Below are 17038 nucleotides of genomic sequence, written 5' to 3' on the forward strand. Positions count from 1 at the left end.
ATTTTTCTGTTAGCTTATTGAAGGTTTAACATCTTCAGGAAATGTGGTCAGATGAGAGCAAAATATAACTTATTTTGATAAAAATGAAAATAGTGGCACATTAATAATAATTGAACATAATTGTTCACTTCTGCCTCTTAAGGGGAAAGGGGGCTGCCACTGTGCAGTTGGGGGTTAAGGGTCTTGCTCAGGGACCCAGAGTGCAGGCTGTGGGGTTCAAACCGGGTACCTGCAATCTTCTCGGCGCACTGCTCTAACCACTAGGCCACCACTTCCACACATTAGTATGATTGCACACGGTGGTGGCAGCATCATGCTGTGGAGATGGGTGTTATACACTACCTGGCCAAAAAAAAAAGTCACCACCTGGATTCAACTAAGCAAATAGGTACGAGCCTCCTAGTGGATAATTACTGCATGGGCGATTATCTTTCAGCTAGCAACAAGTTATTTAAAGCTACAGTGTGTAATAATTACAGGGATATACAGTCAGAAATGTAATATATTATACATAACTATGTTATTTATCATCATCTACGAGCTCAGCCTCTTAACCTTAATATTTGCGTTGCCTTAGAATTTGTTATTTATAATTACATAGGAGCGGGTCTCGCAGCCATGGAGGCAGACATCTTTGCGCTACGGCAGCGCAGAGCCAACAAACTAGCGATTGCGAGATCGCCCATTACGCTCGAAAGTAACTACGGCAAGTTGAGAGAGATGAACTGAGACGGTACTGAACAATAGATGGCAGTATTAAAATTATCTATGTAAACAAACCTCATCACTTCAGAAGGTAGGTGATGCGGACGTCGTGGAAGTAATTTTGTCCCGTAACGCTCGCCGTACTGTTGGGGGGGGCGAAGCGGTGGGGGGGGGGAGATGTTCATGTTGCTGCGGTCTGCAGTCTGGACGTTAGATGTCGCTGAAAATTACACACTGTAGCTTTAACCCCAACTGGTGCAATGACTTCCTTCTCATTTCCTAAACAGCCATGTCGAAAGACACATCTTGTGGTCGTGGAAAATATGTTAGTCTGTGTAAGAAGGGAGAGATTGCAGAAACTACTAAAATTGAGTTAAGAACTGTCCAACGAATTATTAAAAACTGGAAGGATAGTGGGGACCCGTCATCTTCAAGGAAAAAATGTGGCCGGAAAAAAATCCTGAAAGATCCTTATCGGCGATCACTTAAACGTGTGGTGAGATCAAATCGAAGAAAAACAACAGTAAAACTCAGGGCTATGTTTAATACTGAAAGTAAGAGCATTTCTACACGCACAATGCGAAGGGAACTCAAGGGATTGGGACTGAACAGCTGTGTAGCCGTAAGAAAACAAGTAATCAGTAGAGCTAACCGGAAAAAAAGGCTTCAATTTGCTAGGGAGCATAAAGATTGGACTGTGGAGCAATGGAAGAAGGTCATGTGGTCTGATGAGTCCAGATTTACCCTGTTCCAGAGTGATGGGCCAATCAGGGTAAGAAGAGAGGCAGGTGAAGTGATGCACCCACCATGCCTAGTGCCTACTGTACAAGCCTGTTGGGGCGGGGTTATGATCTGGGGTTGCTGCAGTTGGTCAGGTCTAGGTTCAGCAACAGTATGTGCTCAAAGAATGAGGTCAACTGGCTACCTGAATATACTGAATGACCAGGTTATTCCATCAATGGACTTTTTCTTCCCTGATGGCACAGGCATATTCCAAGATGACAATGCCAGGATTCATCGGGCTTAAATTCTGAAGTTCAGGGAGCATGACTCATGATTTTCACACATGGATTGGCCACCACAGAGTCCAGACCTCAACCCCATTGAGAATCTTTGGGATGTGCTAGAGAGCAGCCAGACTCTACCATCATCAATGCAAGATCTTGGTGAAAAATTAATGCAACACTTGATGGAAATAAATCTTTTGACATCGCAGAAGCTTATCGAAACAATGCCACAGCGGTCCAACAAAGTATTAGAGTGAGTGACCTTTTTTTTGGTGGCGACTTTTTCTTTGACCAGGCAGTGTATTTGCCTGTTACAATGATCCAGTTTAGATAAATGAATGAAAACCTGTTGCAGGATCACAGACGCTTTCCGCCCTGTTTGGGCTGAGCTTGAGCTGTTTGTAGAAGAATAGCTGGATTTTCACTCGTTAGACGCACAGAGCTGCTAGACATGCAGGTTTATGTTTTTACTGAGACAAAATGTGGAAAAAGGTCAAAGATGTATTATTAATGGAAAACTCTTGTTTTGTCATTTGCTTCTCAGTCAACCGAAAACAGGAGAACTACAAAGGGGCAAAAATGAGGACATTCTTTGGAAAGTCCAAACAGCCTAATCTACTCTTTAAATAAAATCACCTTCTCTGTGCTTGTAAAAGGTCAACAACACTCTTTACCGAAAAGCCTTTTTTTTTCTTTTATACAGGCATTTTGTATGAATTGTAATGAAAAAGTGAACTGGTCCAGCCTTTCCTTTTGTGCTATAGTCAGTTCTGCCTGAAAGAAAGGCACGGATCCGCTCCTCTTGTCAAAGAGATGTCTGTGCTTAGAGAATGTAAAAATAAAAAAAAATAACCAGCAAAAACTTGTACATAATGCAAAAAATATTACAAAAGATGCAGCAAGCAGAAAAGGTTGTGGTATATGAAAAGTCCTACATGGACACTTGTCCAGTTTTTATGGCACAAAAGTGAATCTTCAATGTTTTCATGCGGCTGCTTTGTTCTTGGCCCCATTTTTCCATGAATTATTTAAAAAAGGTTTTCAAGACCTGTAAACATGGCTGCCTTTTATCTGTGAGCGTCTTAAGAGCAGCTGGTGCAATCTTGGTATGTAGCATCGTATGACTTAATGTAAATATGACTTATTAAATGTCTGTGCTTCTTTTTTTAATTTGTCCTTAGGACTGGACTTGCTACAGGATACCTTCAAGATGTTTTACTTGGAATAAATCTATGTTCACAGTGTATATATGTTTATTTTTTTCTTGCGATTTGGGAAAATTCTTGAGTTTTCTGTTATTTTTGAACCTGTTTGGTGTTAAATGATGTGATGTCTCTTATACAGTAGTGACAGACAGCAGGGGGTTGTAGACCTTCTTCCCGTCTGCAGACCTGCTCCCATGTGCCAGCAGCTCCTGGATGGTGATCCAGTTGTCCAGGATTCTCCGACTGCGCTTCTTCATGCTCCTGCGGTGGCAGAGCTCCAGGATTGAGGCCGGCTCTTGCGGGTGTGTCACCCCCTGTTCACCTCCTCCTCCTCCACTGCCCTGCTCCCTCTCTCGCTCCCTCAGGCAGTCGAGGCGGCTCTGCATCATGAACTCTCTCCTCCGCCGCTGCTCTCGGGCCTTCAGAAGCTGCTGCTTCCTCTCCTCTTTGCTCCAATAGCGGCCCATCTTCATTTCGCTCACAGCGTCGTCGTCTGTCGTCATTCCGCTGCGCTCCTCTCGGATCTTCATGGCGCGGGCCTTCAGGAGGCGATCCCTCACGGGTCGTTTGGCCACGTAGCGAGAGCCGTCGCTGCGGATCTTCACCTTCCACTCCATTCGGGGGGAAGCGGGTAGCAGTGGAGGGGGCAACGCTGAGGACACCCCCCCTGGGATCTGGGGAACATCTTTACATGAGCTGCCCAAACTCATTGGACTTTCATCACCTCCTATCTCTAGTGTTTCCTCTTTTGGGGGATTCCTGGGTTCACCCAGGTGCTCAGATGCTGAGGGGGTCCTCAGCTGCATGCAGCTCAGGTAGAGCTGGGGGGGCTTTGAGTCTGTCTGACGGCGGGACAGATAAGGGCTGTTTTCTGCACTGCGTCCACCAGCTCTCTCAGAGGTCCCGTTGGTTTTGGGGTTACGTCTCACACCTCCATCAGACCCCCTCCTGCTTCCTGCCTCCCGGGACAGAGACCTAACCTTTGCCCCCAGGCTGGACGTCTTTGCGTCTGTTCCTCTCCTGTGGGTCTGCGGAGAATACGGTTGGTTTAAGTTTGCCTGCATCCCGTCCCATCTCTCTTTTTGCCTGGTTGAATGCGTCAGAGGAGACTCCCCTCCCTCCAGACTCTGAGTGGAGAGTGAAGGGTACTGTTCACTGACCAGAGGTGTGCTCCTGCAGCTTTCTCCTCCGGTGTTGTAGGCACTGGTGCTGTCCTTATCCGAGCGTTCCCTTTCTGGAAGCTCGTTGATGTCTGACAAGGCCTGGTGACAGGACTCCTCACTCACCAAAGAGCCATTCGTTTCCAGACGCCCAGCTCCCAGTCCAGCCGCTTGGCTTGCCCCATTTTTGTCTTCATGAGGCCAAACCTTCATGCAGCGTTCCCGCAGCTGCTGCATCTTCTGCGCTCTCAAGATGTTACGACACTTGAACTCCAGATGGCGGAGTTCCTCTTCTATGAGGGCCATCTCATGCTGTGTCAGACTTTCATTCCTATTCTCATCTAGTGGGACGTGCCCTTCCTCTTGAGCCACCCCCTGAGCATTACTGTTCTTCTCATAGAAACATTTGATCTCCAGGAGCTCTTTGTACCTCTCGCATTCTTCTTCAGTAAGCCCAGGCATCATCATCCTCATTGGATCGGCCACGTAGGTCCTCTCCAACCGTTCCACCAGTTCTATCCCTCCGCCGTTTAAACTGTCCAGTCCTAAGAGAGAGTCTGTGCTGAACTGGAGCTCTTGGGAGTGCAGTAAAGGTGGGGTGTCTCCTCTGCTGGACATGAACCTTCGCATGCTGCCAGGTGTGTTGGTTGTGTTAGTGTTGGAGGCACTGGTGTGGTCATCACCCAGGAGGTCGTGTTCTGACGACTCCTCATAGCGTGTGCTTTCATCCGTACGGCCAACGCCGCTGTCCAACTCCTGGCTGTTACTCAGAACTGTCTGCAGCAAATCAGGAGAATCTCTGCTCAACAAGTGAGAGTGGCTGTGAGTGGAGAGCACACCTCCGATCGCAGCGCCGATCTGTCCGCCACCTTGAGCAGAAGGACTCCTCCTCAGTCTGGGACTGCTGCTCAGACCAACATTGTTGTCCAGAGGCTCCAGTTCCAACTCATCTGCATCCAGCTGGTTTTCATTCTTGCACGTTGATCATATTACAGGGGAGAGGTTTAATGTTGAGGAAGAAAACAAATGAAAAACAGGTTAGTAACACATCTAGATTAAAATTAAACGATTTTCCTGTCACCTGGCTGCTTGTATTTAATGACTAACGGTCAAATTTGTGGACTTTTAGAAAAATGCTGGCAGTGGTCTTGTTGAACACAGATCAACCTGCAGCCCTAAACTGTGAGGAAAACCAAACTAACAGATAACTCACACATATAAAGGACTTAATAATCAAGCTCCATTATATAGTAGATAACTGATGTTCCTTTTGTTCCTAACAGAGAAAGTCGCTCCCAGAATGCAGGTTCACAGTAAAATAAAATAGAATAAAAGGAAAATCTTTTAGTTCTCATGCTCCTCTACTCAGGGGCCGATTTAGGAAATTTGGGGCCCTCTGAATTTAGAAGACATCACATAAAACAAACACATTTTACAGATACAGATATTTTAATAGAATAGACATTCATTATTTGTTCTAGGTTGTGTCCCTCTCTTCTTGTCCCTTTTCTTCTTGTTTTCCTTTCTATGTTTTATACTCAGCTGACTTTTCATGCTGTCTCAAAAGGAATGAAAGATTTTTTCCAAGCACTAAGCTCACTTAGCCGATTGCTCCTTCCTGTGTTTCCAAAAAGGCGACAACAAAAGTAAAAAACCCAGTCCCTCATTTCACTGTAGACAAGCCATGATCTGCTTATCTGTTCTCCATTTTTCATTTTGAGCAGACAAGCAGAAAAGATAGAGGAGAGCAGGAGGCGGGGTTACCAATCTACTTGCTCTGGAGAGCAGAGTTTGGTGCTTTTAGATGTTGTCGCTAAAGTCTCCAGTAGCAGAAAAAAGTCGCTAGATTTGGTGCTAGAGGGTTCTAAAAAGTCGCTAAGTATAGCGACAAAATGCTAAGTTAGCAAGTGCGGGCTGAGACACACTAACTATTAGAAGCGTTCTGATGGCATTTTAGCAAAAGGACTTTTTCTTAAAAGACATAATTAATATGCATAGATAAGGAATAGTTGTATTGAACCTTCATGTAAGCTGAGTTTTATGGGGCCCCCAGGTACATGGGGCCCAAGGCAACTGCCTAGTATTGCCTAATGGTAACACCCCCCCCCCACCCCGCCGCCTCTCCTGTGGAACCAACAATCAGTTTTAATTTGTGAGGCAGACAGACTGTCTACTTTTAAGGCTTGACAAATGTAAAAAAAAATCAGAAAACTCACCTGTACTGATTTACAAAGGAAACAGGTAGAAAGTATGTATTTTACCTGGAATCTTTCTGAAGATTCAATCAAACTCACATTTTCTGTGTGTTTTGAATTGGCACAGTGCAAAAAAACTGAACTGAAGTTGAAAGTAAAAATACTAAATATAAGAATCAGGAGCACAACTTTCACGGAAAAAATGTTATAGTTGATGGTAAACTGGAGATGCACTGAAATATGTTCAGAGCTGATTTGTAAAGGATTCATATTAAAACAGGAAGAGACCTGCAACGTAAGGACATCTCTCCAAATGTACTGTCAGGACATAAATGAACCCTTTAAGCATCATTGTTGGATAGCTCTAATTTTAGTAAACTATTTAACTGACATCAGGCATTAGTAAGCTCTCATTGTTAAATGAATGGCAATGCTAAGAGGACAGAAAAAGTGATGATTGTGGCTATAGAGCTTCTAACAGTAGCTGCTGGTGTATGAGTCTGCATCTCATAAACCTGCAGACTAAAACTCCTCTCTGACACTAGATGGCGTCGATGGTCTGAGAAACTATCATTGTTTTATGATTTTGATATTCCAGTTTCCTCTGAGTGATTGGCCTGATGAACTGACAAAATATAAAAACCATTTCAGTAAAGCAACTAATTCTTCACTATAGGCAATTTTGTATTATTCAATGTTAAAAAAAGGAAAATGTTTTTATTTTCTCTACATGCTCTGCTTTTTTTAAATATTGCCATTTAATTCACAAGCTTATGTAATATATTAGAAATTCTAAAGTATCTTGCCCCCCCCCACCTCCTTTCTGTACATCCTGTCTATTTGGTTGGATGTCAATGGGAACTGTGTGCAGACAGCTAGACGTGCTGTATTGATCCTCTCCCGTCTTCATTCCTGTGCTTTAACAAAGCCCTTCATTTCTTTATCTTCCACACCTACAGATCAAGCTTTAATCTCTTCTTCTGTGTCTCACTCTGATGATTCTCTGTCCGTCCTTCTTCCCTGTTGAATCTTAATGTGGGACCATGCCCCGCCAGTATAAACCTTGTAAACCCTTTACCTGTCTTCATGTATTCAAACGCAAGGACGCATTGGTAGAGAGCAGAGGTTATTTACGTTCGTATCGTCAATGTTTGACCCACAGTTTTTAATGAGTGACTTTTAAATCTGCCCTGTAGCTCAGAGAGAATACAAATGTTTCCCATAAACACTGCATGCCTCTCTAATTATATTCAACAGCAAGCCTGTATGTAACTTAATGGAGAGGATTTACTATTGCAGGCTCTTGTTTTGGTTAAAGGGGACTTTGTGATTTCCAGACTGGTTAAATTCACTATTTGTCCTTGTCTCTGTTTAAACACTCTTGTCTCGACAAGTTTGCAGAATATCTAGCCTTGAGGATAAAACACTGTTTTAGAATTAGAATGTAATTTAGCATCTTGTTGCATAAAAAAAAAGTATTTTTTTTTATAGATCAATATTGAGAATAGAGTCTCTCAGCACTTTTCCTTTACAGGGTGAATACTGAATTCCCTTACCTCTAGCTCTGGCCTTGCAAGAAGCAGGGAGACATTAGTGCTGTCCTCTTTGGTGAGAATAGCGACTGCTGCTTCTCTGTTCTGGATTTCCACTCCATTTATCTGAAAAAAAGGACATGTTGCCTGATTATGTAAGCCTCTTTGCACCAAAGGAAAATTCAATTCAATTGAACAACTGATACTCAGTATTTCAAAAAATATATACTGATGTTCCAAGCGAGGCTAGTAATCATACTCTTGAAATTTTTTACATATTTTCATATTGCAACTGGAAAACTTTTATTGAGCTTTCTTGTAATAAACAACACAATTTAGTGTAAATTTGTGAGGTTAAAATAAAACATAATATGGTTTTATTTTTGCAAATATAAAACTGTGAATTTGGCTACATTTCTATGCAGAACTATTTTCTCTGATTACCCTAAAAAAAGTAGTGCAGCAGTCATAAATCAACTACCATGTGAATTTTTCATGGTGTCAATACAAATATCTGGATGGACTTGCTGGACTGTTTTTCAATTAATTATTCAAAAGTGGAAAAACAAGGCTCTTTGTCACACAGGTCAGTGACATCACACTGAACACACCAATTCAATAGTGAAACACGGAGTTGTTTCATGCAGTTTCATGCTGTATAAATGCTTGTTTTTATTGGAGCAAAAAGGATAGTAATAACTGAGGGAGCTAAATGCTTTGTAGTTCAGGAAGAAAAGACACAAGACTGACCCAGAGGTTCAACTTCCTATTACACAAACAGCCAACCTACTATTATATTGTCAAGACCAGCGGTGTGCAACCTATGGCTCCAGAGCCTCAAGTCCCTTAACATTTGCTGTTCACCTCTTTAGCTAAAAACGACGAAAAGCAAGCAAAGTTTTTAAACAGGTATATTAACAATAAATTTTTAAAAAAAGTTGAAAGTTGAAGTCAAACATTGTTTTTCTTTTTTAATTCTCAAAATAAATGAACTCCAACAATGATAACATCATATGGAATTAATTCACCACAACTTTATATATATATATATATATATATATATATATATATATATATATATATATATATATATATATATATATATATATATATAATATATATATATATATATATATATATATATATATATATATTTATATGTATATATATATATATGTACATATACATATATATATACGTATATGTATATATACGTATATATATATATATATACATAAATATATACATATATGTATATACGTGTATGTATATATATATATATGTATGTATATACATATATATATATATATATCTACATAGAGGCTTAGTTTAGTTGAGTTTCACTAGTTTTTACTCAAGTTTTGTTGTTTGTCTTGGAGCTGAATGCTTTTTGTTGGTAAAATCATGTATTTTGAAAGAAAGTTGTGGCGAATTCATTCCATATTTGTGCAGAATTATCTTTTTGACCATGATTTGAGCTTGATTCACACTTGTTTTTCTAAAACACAGCCAGTAGGGTTGTGTGTTCATAAACAATATATGACAGTTCATATATTTTCTGATTTTTTTTTTCTTTTTTTTTTTTTCTTCGCAAGGCATGCTAACTGGCTTCAGGATCCTGCAGCAGATGAGGAAGGACACTCTAAAACCAATCAACTCAAATTTAGGGCAATGATTTGAAAGCCACAGAAGTACTAAGGCTACCTGTAGTATTCGGTCTCCTTTACGGATGCGTCCATCCATGGCAGCAATGCTGTTTGGGTTCACCTTAAAAAAAAGGACATGCATTTAGAAACTATTAAACAATGGAAACTATTGGTTGAAAAACTGAACTTTAGGTTGTTTATCTGGGTTCACCTCTCCCACATAGATCCCAAGGTCCTCCTCATCATCAGTTCTGTAGCATACGGTCAGACCCAGTTTATCCTGCTGCCGAGACTTGTACAGCTCTACCTCCTAGCAGTTAGAGGTGATTTCAGCACCATCAGACCAACAAAAAGGAGGAAACACTTTCTGTACTGCTATGATTAAAAGTGGCCTAACGCGCCCTCACCTCATATTCCAGGTCATCGTTTCTGTCCACTTCATGCTGATTAATGTCAAAGTAGTCAGTGGGGTCGTAGTACACAGGCTCAGAGAAGCTGGGAATGAAAACATTCAGGAAACTAACATGTAATTGGAGCAGCTTTTAGCTTCAAATACACAAACCAGCATGGCATGAATTGATGCAACAGATGAGCTCCACTTGGACATTTTTCAGAGACCTATTAGACTATTCCCACTCACAGTTCGTTAAACAGATATGGCTCTGGCAGAGGAGGCAGTGGAGGAGAGGGAGGTGGGTCGGGTAGGGGTGGAGCTCCGCAGGGATGCTCTCTGCTCCGGCCCAGAGTCAACATATGCTGGAAGCTGATGTCTGTTTGGGTGCAGCTGTCCACGCAGTCGGCCATGCCCATGGTCACTGGCACCTGCCCTCCTGGAGCTCCAGCTGGGCCCGCCCGTCGCCGAGCTCCACGCTTTAGGATGTTTGACAGCCGTGGGTCTCTTATGTCCAGGGTGGGATCTCCAGACAGGCGAGAAAGCTCCTTCGCGTTTACCTGAAACAGAAAATACAAGAGCAGAAACAAATTAATTGACCTGTAAAAAAACCCAACAACAAATAAATAAATAAATTCAACTAATATTGATCTTCTCTGCAGGTGATTTTACTCACAAGATGCAAAAACTGCAAACATTATGAAATGTTATGAATAAATTATGTAAAGTCTAACATCAGGATTTGTACCAGAGAAACAATTCATGAGACTAAGACACTTTCTGCAACCATCCAAAACATTCAAACCATATTGGCCCTCATTTTAAAGGAGCCCAGGGTAACTTCTTAAAGGATTTGTATTAAAAAACTCCACACTACTCTTAAAATCAAGATACTTTAGCCTTATTAGTACACATAAAAGTAAGATAGATTTCATTCAGCTAAGTATCAGGTCTCCAAATAAACTCCATAACATATTTCTATGCAGTCTTTAAGCACCAGATCAGAAAGAAGATGAAAGAGACCTTTAATCGACCATCGGCATCAAAAGAGCACAGCATGTTGCCTACATGACCCCTCTGCAAAGAGAAATAGAAAAAAAACATTAAAATGTAGATTTAATAAGTAATTATTTTGAAGGATGAAAATAGGTTTCTGAAAAAGGTATTTTATAAATGAGAAAACACATTTTATTTTTCAATTCAATTAAGTTTCTTCATACAGCGCTAATTCGTAACACATGTCATCTCACGGCACAGAGAAAATACAGGATTGGTTAGGAAAACCAGTTGATTGCATCCAGTCATTGACTTGAAAGACATGCTCCTCCTAGATGAGCCTGCAGCGACGTCCTTCGCTTGACTTTCAGCAATCCATCACACCAAGTATGCATGTAGCAACAGTGGAGAGGAAAATCTCCCTTTTAACAGGAAGAAACGTCCAGCAGAACCAGGTTCAGTGTGAGCGGCCATCTGCTGAGGCCGACTGTGGTTCAAGGAGACAGAAGAAGACGTATAAAAAGAAGAAGATATATAAAAGGTAACTGTTAACAAGCCCCAAAGGTGGCCCCATCCAGGAAATACACAGCAAGGCAGACGAGCTCAGAGCCAGCTCCCATGTCAGAGGACGAAAGAGAGAACATCCAGTTAGTCACGGTAAAAGAACCAGGACTACACTCAAATCAGTCCAGGCTCCAACATCTAAAAAACAGAGATGTTGATGGCAGCAGCACAGCTGATATTTTAATCCAGGATTGAATCACAGCCAAACAGGATCAGAACAATGAAGCTGCTATGATGAGAAACAGCAAAGAATACAGATAGAATGAAGCAAAATGAGGAAAGCAGTCCCTATGTGATCAATCAACCCAACATTTGGCAGCACAGTACAGATGATAGCTCAGGGTAACCTGAGCTATTTTAGATGAGATATAAGAAAAGTAGAGCCACATAAGGCCAAGGTAGCATCAAGGAGGAACATTTATTTAGCTACCGGATCAGGCTGTTAACGCTTTAGAAGAAGGATTTTAAATTCTATTCAGCATTTAACAGGAAGCCAATGAAGAGAAGCCAAGATAGGAGAAATATCATTTCTCTTTTTCATTTTCATCAGAACTCTGGCTGCAGCATTTTGGATCAACTTAATGCTTTTAATTACAGTTTGTGGACTTCCTGATGGTAAAAAATTAGTCCAGCCTTGAAGTAACAAATGCATGGACTAGTTTCTCAGCATCACCCCTGGAGAGGATATTACATTTTTTTCTTTTACAATATTTCAGAGATAAATGAAGTAACCTCTTTGATATGGGATTTAAATGACAGATCCTGATCAAATAACACCAAGATTTTTGACTTTATTATCAGAGATCAATTTAATCCAATCCAGATGAAGTGACTAAATAATCGTCTTATTTTTCATAGACTCTGGTCCGAATACTATAACTTCTGTTTTGTCTGCATCCAGAAGCAGAAAGTTAAGAGTAATTCAGGTTTTTATGTCTTCAGACATGCCTGTAATCTATGTAATGGGTTAGCTTCATCTGGATTTATAGACAGATATAGCTGGGTATCATCAGCATAACAGTGGAAATTAATCCCATGCTGTCTAATAATTCTACCGATTGGGAGCATGTATAAAGTAAAGAGAATTGGTCCTAGCACTGATCCCTGTGGTACTCCACAGGTAACTCTGGAGCACGAGGAAGATTTATCAACGTAAACAAACTGAAATCGGTCAAATAAATAAGATTTAAACCAGTCTATGGCTGCTCCCTTGATACCTGCAAAATATTCAAGTCTTTCTAAAAGAATATTATGATCGACTGTATTAAAAGCAGCACTGAGATCCAACAGGACGAGCACAGATACAAGTCCATTATCTGAGGCCATGAGAATATCATTAGTGACTTTCAGCAGATTAAAACTCTTTAAAAAGTTAATTGTGGTGGAAGTGGTTACATACTTGTTTCGCAACTATTTTATCAAGATATTTAGATAAGAAAGATAGATTATATATAGGTCTATAATTGACCAAATCTAACACTAATTCAGTTAGGAGTTCTGAAAACTGATCTTCAAATTAAGAGTAAGTAGCTGGTGGAAGATAAAAGGTTACAAACAGAATAGGTTTTTTTATTTGCTTTACAATTTGGATACAGGAAAGTAAGGATTAAATGTTCAAAAGAATTATAGCTATTGGACAAATCAATAAAATGGACCGAAAGATCGTTTCTACTCCTCCTTCTTGTCCAGAATTTCTGGATATGTGAAAATTTAAATAACTAGAGGGAGTTGCCTCATTTATGTTCACATAATCCGCTTGATGCAGCCAAGTTTCTATAAGGCAACATAAATGAATGTGGTTATCACAAATCTAGTCATTAACTAACCGACTTTTTTTATCTGGAACAAACTTCCAGAAAACTGTAAAAGTGCGGAAAGCCTGAGTTCCTTTAAATCAAGACTAAAAACACATTTGTTTAGGATTGCCTTCAACTGTTCTATTTAAACAGTTCAACTAAAACATCATTAGTTCAACTTTTTTATTTTCTTTAGTCCAACTGTTTTTAATATTCTTTTTAGTTCCTGCATTTTTTATTTTATTTTATTTATTTATTTATTTTTTCCTACTTGCTTTGATTCTGTTTTATCTTCCTGTATTTTAATCATGTAAAGCACTTTGCATTGTCTTTGTACTGAATTGTGCCATACAAATAAATTTGCCTTGCCTTGCCTTGCCTTTTGAAGAAAGACATTTTATGGTAAACAAACCGATATTTATTTGAACTTTTTGCATGATTGGAGTCATTTTAATTAGATTAACATTTACTCCTTTATATTTCTTTATTTGATTTTGGTTGTGGGTGAGACACCGTTTTGCTGGATCAATGGATGGGTAACAGTAGAGAAGCTGCAGAGAGGTGCGTATAACTACGACTCTGCTTCCTGGTCAGCATCCTGGGTTGTCAGATTTTAGGAGGACTAATAAAATTGGCCAGATTCTTAGAAGGAAAGGCTGAACCATCCAAAAATTGCAGCTTTATATTGTATTTCTTGGATAATATATGGAAATTAATTTCCAGTTTCTCTGTACTCTTAGAAATATTCTAAACATTATATTTGTTACCTATTCTTGATGGACAAGAGGTGGGATACAACCTGGAAATTAACCTATCGTGTATGAGGGGAAGTCAGACTATAATGGATAAACCCAAACATGGAGAGGACAAACCATTCACTCTATGCATAAAACCTAAGGTCAGGCGTTAAAGCAGGGATTTTCATATTGCACTACGGTGTTCCTCTAATTCCAAACAAAAAATTAGAAAAATCCTGATAAGATTTTGATGGCTCCTGCCAACTGTGGGAAGTTCTCTTCACTAAAGTGTATTTTTTAATGTCTGACTTAGACCCAACAGATATATCTTCTGGTATTCAAAAGGTTAGAACATACTTTTGTAGCAAGTAAACTCCAAAACAGCAATTTCAATTGTTCTCTTGAAGATTTTTTGCAACATTAATCCAACATTCATCACATTTGATGTTTTTTGGAGGCTTTGCAAATGTGAAATGTCCTAAAAATGCTATTTTTGCTAAGGAAGAAAACAAACTTACTGATATTTATACCTTTTAAAAATGGGAAAATCACTCACAGGCGTTTCACATATAGCACACATGACTGGAACCTTTTTATGCAGCGATTTAAAGGTTCTTTTGAACAATTTGAAGAGCTCCTCACGGCTTGAGTTAGAATAATCACCTTGATTAGATCTAAAGAGCTATCTGAGAGTCTAAGAATGAAGGGAGGACTGTAGCAGATTTAAAGCCTGCTAAAGAGTTTAAAGATGGAATCAAATATTATTTTTCTTTCAAATTATTTTTGTTTTAAATGAGCTTTTCAAGGCGAAATTCATTTAAAAAAATAACTACCAACATGTTTAGATCGGTCTATTTGAGTTTACCCCAAGAGCAGACGAAAAGGGACACGCATTGTTGCTCTTCACTTATTTTAAGCGAGGATTTCCATTCCTATTAGACTCTCATGAATGTACAATGTTTTTCAGGGTTCCCATTTGCTGTAGCTGTAGCAAGGTGATTTATCCAGTTTTAGAGGAGTGAGCAGTATTTTTAGATGCTGTAAAGAGAAGAGACATTAAGGGTGAAACCTTATTGAATCAAAATTGGGAAAAGGTATGAATACTATGCATACAAATCAGAATCTCAGCAGATCAAGATGATCTTATTTAAGAGATGTTGTAGCCCTGTTTGCTGAAGCATATCACTTATTTTCAGAATTAAAGGGTTTTAGATGAAAATTTTTGAAAACATTTTGAAGACAGCAGAAGCAACTTTCAAGAAACTCCAAGACAAAATACTGGTTACAGTAAAAAGGAAACAAAGCATCTAGAGTAAGAAAATAGTTATTGTAGAAAGCATTCTGCTCTTGTGATTGTGTCCTAAATGTAACCATGTTGTGACTGTGTCTCACAAATGCTGCATTTTATTGTTAAATGCAGACTGAATTTTAAGTTAAATTCCTTTTTGCTTTTATATAAAAATGCTACTTACTTAATAAGAAATACATCAAATAAAATGAAAATGACATGTAATTGGTATTGTAATTTATTCTTGTGATTTTATACTTGTGTTTATTTTTAAGGTTGCCTTTTTAATATCTGGCTGGGGGACTACCGATGAAAATTAGCACTCCTTAGCTAACTCGGGTATATTTACATTGTTTTAATGTTGCAGACCAAACCAGACGAAAGTGCGCATTCAGCTCGGCAAAGAACTCATGCTCTTCCTCAACACTGAAGTCCTCAGACATTTTTCTTTCGTTGTTTCTTTCTTTGCACAGGTAAAGAGCACATTTCTTCTTCTACGCTTGCATTATCGGCAGAGCAGACGCTGAATGCGCACTTTCGTCTGGTTTGGTCTGCCGTGGTTTCCGTAGAGTCGTGAACGCGCTTTTAGGAAACCCTATACACTACTGTTTATGCTCTAAAAACATTCTAAATGACTTCGTTTCGAGTAAATTATGGATGCTACCCACTCAGGACACTTGGAATACATTGGACGAGCAGTATGGAGGAATATTGACACGTTTTTTGTGGACTTTTATGGACCTTTCTGCCTCGGGCGCCATAGACCTCCATTATTTGAATGTCAGCAGACAGCAAGAAGCCTCCCAGATCTCCAGATGCATTTGAGATATCAAAAAAGTACTCCAGAGTGTTGTTCAGCATGGGGGTGAGTAGAAAATGAAGGCTTATCATGTTTTGGGTGTACTATTCCTTTAATGTACATTGTCCCCTTTCAAATAAACAATAAATGAAAATGAAATGAAATTTGCATGTTTACACCCATTTTGTGATTAAAAATGAATACTTTGTGAAACAGAATTGTTGAATTAAAAAAAGGGTAACACTTTAAATTTAGAAAAAAGAGCAGATAGCATTTAGAATAACAAGCAATGTCAAAGGCCCCAAGGTTAAGAAGGCTGATTGCAGGTGGAACGTTTATTTTTGTCGCACAATTTTGTTTTTGTAAATTTCTTTTCATGTCTACATCAATAACATTATTGACACACTGAGCCTGGTTCTGCTGGAGGTTTCTTCCTGTTAAAAGGGAGTTTTTCCTCTCCACTGTCACTACAAGCATGCTTAGTGTGAGGGAATGTATTTGAGTCAATGCAATCAACTGGTTTTCCTTGGATAGAAAACTTTGTATCAATTTGACTGGATGATCTGGTTGAAAGTGCCTTGAGATGACATGTGTTGGGAAATGGCCCTATAGAAATAAACTGAATTGAATTGAGTTATTCTATTATAGTTTTAATTAAATGTATTGTGTGTCAAGTTAGGCATTTTATTTGTCTCGACACAAGAATCATAAAGTCGATCGAGTTTAAATCTTTGTTTTTTTTTGTATGAAATCTATGTGCTCGTTATGATTTATTATAAAACCTCAAAGAAAAATACTGCATGCTTGCATTGACTTTTTCTGGCAATCTAAAATTTATATTTATGAAAAGCAATAATTAATCAGTTTTTTTTTTCCTTTGACCTTATTTAGAAACCAGATTTTAACCTTTGAACAAGAGGTTTAATCATTTCTTTGGGTTGGTTTATGGTTATGAGCAGTAACATTCCCAGCATTCCCAGCTTTGCTTTGGTATTTAACTCAGCAACCTGGCACCAT

General features: G+C 39.3%; 1 protein-coding gene across 1 annotated transcript in view; it reads right to left on the minus strand.

Annotated features, from left to right (window-relative positions):
* Positions 1 to 2164: 2164 nt before the first annotated feature.
* Positions 2165 to 17038, minus strand: part of LOC119799337 (PDZ domain-containing protein 4) — a 31617-nt gene continuing 16743 nt past the window's right edge. The window contains exons 2-8 of the mRNA XM_038309174.1: positions 10865 to 10918; positions 10091 to 10401; positions 9858 to 9945; positions 9662 to 9760; positions 9509 to 9571; positions 7829 to 7930; positions 2165 to 5049 (exon numbers count right to left, since the gene is read on the minus strand). Coding sequence (XP_038165102.1) covers positions 3049 to 5049; positions 7829 to 7930; positions 9509 to 9571; positions 9662 to 9760; positions 9858 to 9945; positions 10091 to 10401; positions 10865 to 10918 — 2718 coding nt within the window. The 3' untranslated portion in view covers positions 2165 to 3048. The remainder of the gene's footprint in view (positions 5050 to 7828; positions 7931 to 9508; positions 9572 to 9661; positions 9761 to 9857; positions 9946 to 10090; positions 10402 to 10864; positions 10919 to 17038) is intronic.

This window comes from Cyprinodon tularosa, unplaced genomic scaffold (genome assembly GCF_016077235.1).
Source record: "Cyprinodon tularosa strain WSP-4 unplaced genomic scaffold, ASM1607723v1 ctg66, whole genome shotgun sequence".
Lineage (NCBI taxonomy): Eukaryota > Metazoa > Chordata > Actinopteri > Cyprinodontiformes > Cyprinodontidae > Cyprinodon > Cyprinodon tularosa.